Below are 8,585 nucleotides of genomic sequence, written 5' to 3'. Positions count from 1 at the left end.
TTCCATATTATTTTGTAAGTTTATTTTTAAAATGACAGTAACAAATGGTTTTCCCTTGCTGGGGAATGATACATCTATTTTCCGCGAATAAGGCTTTAAAAAGTAACAGCGTTTTGTCCAAACTGAACTTGTATATAATTGCACAAAAGTCACACAAAGCAGTAAGAAATGCCAGCAAAGATGGAAGCTTGCTCAGAGCCTCATGGAACACACCCCGAGTCCTTGATTCCAGGTCACCTGACGCAGACAGTGCTGATGCTCACCCACGTTCTTGGTGCCACACATGCAGAGACCACAGCAACCAGAACACTGTGGTTTGTGACCACGGAATGCTGCTGTGTCAGGGTTTAATGATGCACTCGTCTGCTCATTACTCTAGAAACATTAAAAACACTTCAGTTTAAAAAATATTTGCCCAGCTTCGAAACATACACTGTCTACTTTAAATTGTATTTTAGGAAACTAAAACTACAAAAAAATGAAGCACACCTTAAAAATCTGTTCCAAGCTGGGTCCTTTGTGTGCCACCATCTGTGGCCCTTTACCCTCTCTCCCTCTCTCTCTCTCTCTCACACACACACACACACGTAGCATTACCACCTACCACACTAGCTGAGGTTGGCAGATAAGAGCTAACTCAAGTCGCAAGTCTTTCTGGCCGCAGCTGGTAGGAACACTGTTAGAGGACGCAGGGTCCCCCTGCGCTGGAGGAGGAGTGCACTGCGTTTTGCTCCTGATCTTGACAAGCCCAGGAGAGGAGAGGTGGCAGCCAGGCTCACACCTGCAGCCTTTGTATCATTAACAACGCTGATGAGGGTGTTGGTTACCAGTATTCTGAACAATGCAACAAGGCCAAATTTTTCTGTTTTAATGATATATAATGTCTTTATCTGGAGATTTATTTGGTGGATCTTAATCTCAATGCAGAAAGAGATGTCTTCATGTGAGGGTTCTCCCTTTCTGAACTAACACAACTTAGTGAGGAAAAAGCCCAGTGTTTTGAGGAAAAAGCCCAGTGTTTTGAGGAAAAAGCCCAGTGTTTTGAAAGATGATGCACAGGAAGCATTTTAAAGTCGTCACCAGAGCTCCTTCTCCGCTTGGAGGCCACAACAAGCGAAAGAGAACTCTTGCCCCAGCATCTCTGCTGTGGTGCTTCAAATAAGAAACACAATCCTGGTCACCTGCTTACGAGGGAAAAGAGCGATTCCTGAAACACACAGAGGTGAGCGGCACTGGCCAGTCAGATAAGCTTCTGCCATTTAGATGGTGTTGCTAATGATCCAGCCACAGCTCCGTATCTAGCGAGAAAAACCCCAGTGGTAACTTCGGAAGACGCTTTCTCACGATGCAGGCTTTCAGTAGGACACCCGGTGTACGTGTGAAGTACCAGGAAGACTCCTGAGCCAGAGGACACTCGGGCCGCGGCTGCGGTACGGCCCAGGAATGAGGGACACTCGGGCTGGGCTGTGGTGCGGCTCATGGATGAATGAATGACATCTGGGCCACGGCTGTGGCGCGGTTCATGAATGAATGAAGGAGATCACTGCGCCGTGTATACTTCTCTGTAGCACAACACATCCTGAGTGTATCAGACAGCCACGGAGGCTCACTGTGCCACCTGACTCAAACGCTCAGCCGCTGTGGTTAATCTGGGATTCAAAGAACAACGTAGCTGGGTGAGCAGGAACTAAAAATCACCAGTCACACTCACTACCAGTAACATCTGCAGAAGAACTTGACTGGAACCTAACCACAACCTGGACCATGTCCAAGTTCGCTGCTTTACATAAAAGCCACGGAGGCTTTGAGCTGGAAGGCTGAAGGCCTCAGAATATGACCTACAGGAAGAACGGGAAAGTCCTTCTTCCCAGGACTGGAAATGAAGAAGGGAAAGAAGCCAAGGAGGGGGCTGTGGGGGCACAGAGGCCTGGGAAGTGAGAAGTCAGAGCTGTGGATTTCCTTCTCGCCTCTTCTTTTAGGGACAGCACAGGACTGAGAAGTTGGAGGGAGTCAGGGCAGCTGTGGGGGGTGAAGCCCAGCCGCGTAGCCAGGGGCAGCAAAGCTGTGCAGATCTGCATGAGCACTGTCAGGATGCGATTTCTACCACACTGGTTACAGTATCTTTGTCTCCTGTCTGCTTCTGGACCTATACTGCAAGTTTTCCTGAAATAACGAGCAAACTTCTAACACTGCAGAAACTGTTAATCCCTCAACTTGTGCCTAACCTCAATATGGAAAAAAAACAAAACCAAAAAAACCCACTTTAAATTCATGCTCTACCAGTTCGCAGGTTTTGCGTATCTTAGGCCCATATCTACATATAAGGGAGGTGAACACACTGGCTGTTAGTGCTTCCCTCTCCCAGAGACGCTCTGAGTAAACCATCTGCAGCCCCCCAGCCTGCTCCCCACACAAGCCTGGTCGCCATAACTGTATCCAGTTATGGGTACAGCTCTCTACTACTCACCTTCCAGTGCTGACATCAGGACAGGTAAGGAATAGAGGATGCCTACAAGTACTGGGTGGATCCCATATCGCTCGCTCTCTCTTTTTTTAATCAGAACTAGAGGAAATCACAGGTGGACAACAGGGGTGCTTCTCTGAAAACTGGGTGCCACGACTCTGACTTAACAGGGCAAGTCAAGCATCTGCCTCAGGCCAGTGCAGACGCTCCAGGAGTGGCCTGATCAGAACCTAGAGGATGTTTAGGAAAGGAACCATCTTAAAAAAAAATTATGTGAGAGACAGAAAGAAGGAGAAGAAGGAGGGAGGGAGGGAGGGAGGGAAGGAGAGGGAGAGGGAGAGGGAGAGGGAGAGGGAGAGGGAGAGGGAGAGAGAGAGAGAGAGAGAGAGAGATTTTTTCTATCCACTAGTTTACTCCCCAAATGCCTGCAACAGCTGGGACTGGGCTGGGCTGAAGCCAGGAACCAGGAACTCCATCCAGGTCTCCCACAAGACGGGCAGGATCCCAACTACCGAGCCACAGCCACTGCCTCCTGGGGTCTTCAGTACTAGGAAGCAGGAACTGAGCCTAGCACTCTGATGTGTGTTGTAGACGTCTCCATTGGTGGCTTCACGAATGGCCCCCCAGGATTCATCTTTAACTGAAGAGAACAAGTGCTGGAAGTTTGGATCTGCAGTAGTCACATACCTACTCTTCCACTCCTTCATTTCCTTACCGAGAATTTAAACACGTTTTAGGTCCCAGGCAGCCAAACAGCAAGAAGAGCTCGCTCCGCAGCCAGTGTTGTTGGAATTGGGACTCGGCTGAATGGTGAGACAAACACAGCAGTGCCCTGCAGGCTCGTGTGGCTCCGGGAGAACAGGCAGGCAGGAGTTAGAAGTACTGGCCACCCGCGATTACAGGCAGGCGGCCTTCAGGGTCTGGGACAGGCAGGCAGGAGTTAGGAGAAGTACTGGCCACCCGCAATTACAGGCAGGCGGTCTTCAGCATAATAGGAACTTTGGTGATTAGCTCTAAATACAGGCATCACACAAACATTGTATGTTATCAGGAGGATCTCAGCAAAGTGCAAAAAATACTCTGAAAAAATAAGATAATTTTCTCCCTGTTTAAATGTGTAATTGGAATGCATGGGCATACGTAACCAACACCCTTTTTAATGTTTATAAATTAAACTCGCTTAGGTCCTGAACTCCAGAGAAGTCATGTTATCAAAGAGGCAGTCACATAGCATTTAAAAATTCTCTTTTCCGGACTTCTCTCTACTTGAAATAAAAAACCCACAGATGTGACTGCACACAGCCATCAGCTGCACTCCAGAAGGAAGGCGTGTAGACAGGCACACAGGAGCCCCTCGGGGCACTCGTGCAGGGATGACCGGGTGCCCCTCTGAGCCCGAGATGCACGTGGGGCCGCGGCGGTCAAGAGGCCCTGCTGCAGATGTGCTCGACGTCGCTCAGCTCCTTGGGGCAGCCCGCAGACAGCACGAGGGGCGAGTCCTGAGTCACCACCACATCGTCCTCGATGCGGACGCCAAGGCCCCGGAACTTCTCCGGTGCATCTCTGTCATCCTCGGGAATATAAATGCCTGAGAAGCGAGAAGGAGAACGTGCCGATCAGCAATGGCAGCTGAGCGAGTCGGGCAAGGAAGTTCACCTCTCTGTTACAGCTCCTTCACTTGTAGTACCGGACCTCAGTGGTTCTCACTGGGTCCAGCTGTGAGGAGCCAACGAGATAATCCACATAACATGTCTGGTGCATAATGGTCCATAAATGCTAAGCTACCATTAATACAGCTGTTATTATTGATTAATTAAGTTTTATTTATTTATTTGAAGGGCAAAGTGATAGACAGCGAAGAAGAGACAGAGAAAGAGAGCAACATCCCCCATCCACTGGTTCAGTCCCCAAATACCTGCAACAGTCAAGGCTGGGTCAGGCTGCAGCCAGGAGCCAAGAACTTCATCTGGGTCTCCTACAGGGGATGTAGGGGCCCGAGCACTTGAGCCATAATCTATTGTATCCTAGGCACATTAGCAAGAAGCTGAATTGGAAGCAGAGGTGGGTCTTGATCCTAGGCACTCAGATATGGGAGGCAGGCATCCCAAGTGACGGCTTCACCCACTATACCACAGTGATAATGTCGATCATCAGTCTGTCATATTTTAGAGTCTTAAATGGCCCATATAAAATGACTTTGGGGCCAGTGCTATGGCATAGTGGGTAAAGCCGCCGCCGCCTGCAGTGCCAGCATCCCATGTGGGCGCTGGTTCCAGTCCCAGCCTCACCACTTTTGCTCCAGCTCTCTGCTGTGGCCTGGGAAAGCAGTAGAAGATGGCTCAAGTGCTTGGGACCCTGCATCCTTGTGGGAGACCTGGAAGAAGCTCCTGGCTCCTGGCTTCAGATCGGCCCAGCTCTGGCCATTGTGGCCATTTGGGGAGTGAACCACTGGATGGAAGACCGTTCTCTCTGTCTCTCTCGAATTCTGCCTGTGAAATACAATAAATAAATTTTAAAAAATGACTTAGTTAATGAGTGTGTTAGTGTATGCTGGGATGCAGCAGACTGTCTTAGTTTTCTTTTGCATAACAGTCTCCTGAGAAAAGGGCACTTTGTTCAAATGAAGATGAAATGTATTTCAATAGATTTTTTTTTTTTTTTTTGACAGGCAGAGTGGACAGTGAGAGAGAGAGACAGAGAGAAAGGTCCTCCTTTTGCCGTTGGTTCACCCTCCAATGGCTGCCGCGGCTGGCGCGCTGCGGCCAGTGCACCGCGCTGATCCAATGGCAGGAGCCAGGTGCTTCTTCCGGTCTTCCATGGGGTGCAGGACCCAAGTACCTGGGCCATCCTCCACTGCACTCCCTGGCCACAGCAGAGAGCTGGCCTGGAAGAGGGGCAACCGGGACAGAATTCGGCGCCCCGACCGGGACTAGAACCTGGTGTGCCGGCGCCACAAGGCGGAGGATTAGCCTAGTGAGCCACGGCGCCAGCCTTTCAATAGATTTTAAATGTATTAACATTCATATATTCTTAGCAACCAGAAGCTGCAGAAATTGTCATTATACATTTTCCCCTCCTCAAACAATAAAATAAGAGAGAAACAGAAAGACACTAATATATGTTTGGAAAAATCTACAAGCCCCAGGTAGAAGCTTCCCTAATCATAAGGTCAAACAAATACCAGGGCTTTTCCTCTTTTTTTTTTTTTTTTAAATAAAATTTATTCACTTGAAAGTCAGAATTACAGAGACAGAAGGAAAAACATAAAGAGGGAGAGGGGGAGAGAGAGAGAGGGAGAGAGGGAGGGAGGGAGAGAGGGAGATCCTTCATTTGCTGGTTCATTCCCTAAATGGCTGCAACAGCCAGGGCTGGGCCAGGCTGAAAGCCAGGAGGCTCTTCTGGGTCTCCCATGTGGGTACAGAGGCCCAAGCACTTGGACCATCCTCTGTTGCTTTCCCAGGTGCATCACCACGGAGCTGGATCAGAAGAGGAGCAGCCAGGACTCGAACTGGCGCCCATATGGGATGCTGGCGCTGCAGACAGCAGCTCAACCTGCTGTGCCACCACAATGCTGGCCCCTAAGGCTTTTCCTTTTAAAGAAATTATAAACTTCTTCCACTACCCCCAAAGAACTGCTTTGTGACAAAAAGATCAGTAAAAAAAAAAAAAAAAAAAAAAAGTGTATTCGAAATGTAAGGAAGCAAGCATATACTGACTAGGCTGGGCAAAATCACACCTCAGGCCACAGACAGCAAGTATGACCATGCTCAAAGGGGTATAGAAGAGCTTTCCCAGCCCTAAGGTGTAGAATTTGAGGTTAGAATATTTGAAAGCTACAACTGTGATCTGTTTGGATAACAAGAGCAGCAATAGTGTTTGAAAATCAACTTTGGTAACGCCAATCTCCATACTCCACCGTGGCTACCACTGCCCTCCTGCTGCCGGCCCAACACCCAGGACTGTCGCCATCAGGCAGTGCACTGACTGCTGGCCTTCGGTGAAGCTCCTGAGAAAGGACCTGGGTGCCAGGACTGGGGCAATGCTGGGGAGTGCAACACAGGGTGCAGAGGGGCTGCAAGTTGAGACAGGGAGACTGCGCGTCTCCTGCGTGCAAGCCCTGGGCTCTGGAGCTCTGAGGGCCCCCACCGCTAACCAGGAGACTAGGACAAACCAGCCTCGGCAAAGGCAGGATTAAAAAGATTCATTTCTTAATATCTGCTCACAGAAAGTATTCCCCATCTGTTGTTTATTGAAGCAGTCAAATTAAACAAACTGTGTGATGTTAAATAAGAAAGCTAAAGATAAATCTAAAATAAAGTCACTTTTTACACTTGTGAGGTTGTTTTCCTGTCTCTTCTAATTTAATTATGTTGGCTCAGGCAAAAATGGACAATGTTCACGTCACACTACTACTTTGTGTTGCACAGGACCGGAGGCTGCTGATGCCTCCCCTTACCTGGTTCAATCGTGATCACCATCCCCGGCTGTAGAGGGAGGGAACGGGGCATGTCTGGAGTGTCGTGGACATCCATCCCAAGGTAATGGCCAACATGATGAGGGCAGTATTTTCGAGCAGCCTGGAAGTAATTATCACAGTATTAATGCGGCAATAACTCCTAAAGGGGAGAGTTCCACATAGCATATGGATATATGAGCACGTGTTGATATACCTTCCCCATGGTCCCGTCAATCAGTCTTTCAATTTTTATTTATTAGAAAGCTAGACACAGAGAGAGACAGACAGAGAGACAAAGACCGTCCATCTACTCACTCACTGCACAACTGGCTACAACTGCTGGAGCTTGGCCAGGCTGAAGTCAGAAGCCTGAAACTCAACTTGGGACTCCTGTGGGGTGGCAGGCACCCATGTACTCTGGCCACCATCTGCTACCTCCCTGGGTGCCCAGTAGCAGGAAGCTGGAATCAGAAGAGGAGCTGGAACTTGAACCCAGGCCCTGTGACACTGGATGTGGGCGTCTCAAGCAGGATCCTGAGCACCAAATGCCTCCCACCCACCACTTATGTTTAAGCTATTTTTGGGCATATGATTAAGAGATAAACGGCTATCTCTCGGCCGGTGCTGTGGCTCACTAGGCTAATCCTCCGCCTGTGGCGCTGGCACCCTGGGTTCTAGTCCTGGTCAGGGTGCCGGTTCTGTCCCGGTTGCTCCTCTTCCAGTCCAGCTCTCTGCTGTGGCCCAGGAAGGCAGAAGAGACCCATATGGGAGACCAGGAGGAAGCACCTGGCTCCTGGCTTCGGATCAGCACAGCACTGGCCATAGCGGCCATTTGGGGAGTGAACCAACGGAAGTCCTTTGTCTCTGTCTCTCTCTCTCACTAACTCTGCCTATCAAAAAAAACCCAACCAAACAAACAAAAAAAATGGCTACCTCTTGTATGCAGCACACCAATGGAATTTTAAATGATTCACATTTCTGTTCTCCATAATAAATATACTACACACATGTTAACTTGCGGAATCCCAGTAATAACCGTGGCAAATGAAAATCTCTTAGGGAAGATGAAGATGTTAGAATAAATCATCTCTTCAGTGCTCACACACACTCTCGGGAAGCCTACTCTGAAGACCCTAAAGATCTCAGAGCATCTTGTGGGGGAGGCATAAGTATTGGGCGTTTGACCGGTGTGGATGCTTCTGTAAGTTAGCTGGAGATTTGTTGGTCTAAGCAACAGGAAATCTAGAGCTTCTTTTCCATTGATAGCAGAAGTCCTGGCAGCCTAAAGTTGGAGGTGGAGGATGACCAATGGTCTGTCTGTCTTGACCACCTGGCATTTTAATTTAATTTTTTATTTTTTTAAGATTTATTTTGTATTTATTTGAAAGGCACAGTTACACACACACACACACACACACAGGTATCTTTCATCTGCTGGTTCACTTCCCAGATGGCTACAACAGCTAGGGCTGGGCCAGACTGAAGCCAGGAGCCAGGAGCTGTTTTTGGGTCTCCCACATGGGTGCAGGGGCTCAAGCACCTAGGCCATCTTCCACTGCTTTCCTGGGCACATTGGCAGGGAGCTGGATTGGAAGTGGAGCAGCCAGGACTCAAACTGGTGCTCATATGGGATGCTGCTGTCACATGAGGTAGCTTTTATCCATG

General features: G+C 48.9%; 1 protein-coding gene across 23 annotated transcripts in view; it reads right to left on the bottom strand.

Moving 5' to 3' along the window:
- Positions 1-8,585, bottom strand: part of XPNPEP3 (X-prolyl aminopeptidase 3) — a 77,005-nt gene continuing 68,420 nt past the window's right edge. For 13 of the 23 annotated variants that reach the window (XR_016217036.1, XR_016217037.1, XR_016217040.1 and 10 more), the window contains 2 exons: positions 6,921-7,041; positions 1-4,052 (listed from right to left, as the gene is read on the bottom strand). Coding sequence is in view for 10 of the 23 variants with exons in the window: in XM_008275180.5 (XP_008273402.4) it covers positions 3,886-4,052; positions 6,921-7,041 (288 nt within the window). In the remaining 13 variants the exon portion in view is untranslated. The remainder of the gene's footprint in view (positions 4,053-6,920; positions 7,042-8,585) is intronic. The other 10 variants (XR_016217039.1, XR_001795781.4, XR_016217034.1 and 7 more) reach the window with 3 other exon arrangements.

The sequence above is a fragment of the Oryctolagus cuniculus genome, chromosome 11 (genome assembly GCF_051225735.1).
Source record: "Oryctolagus cuniculus isolate XC-2025 breed Fujian yellow rabbit chromosome 11, ASM5122573v1, whole genome shotgun sequence".
Taxonomy (NCBI): domain Eukaryota; kingdom Metazoa; phylum Chordata; class Mammalia; order Lagomorpha; family Leporidae; genus Oryctolagus; species Oryctolagus cuniculus.
This window is presented reverse-complemented; position numbering and strand designations above follow the sequence as displayed.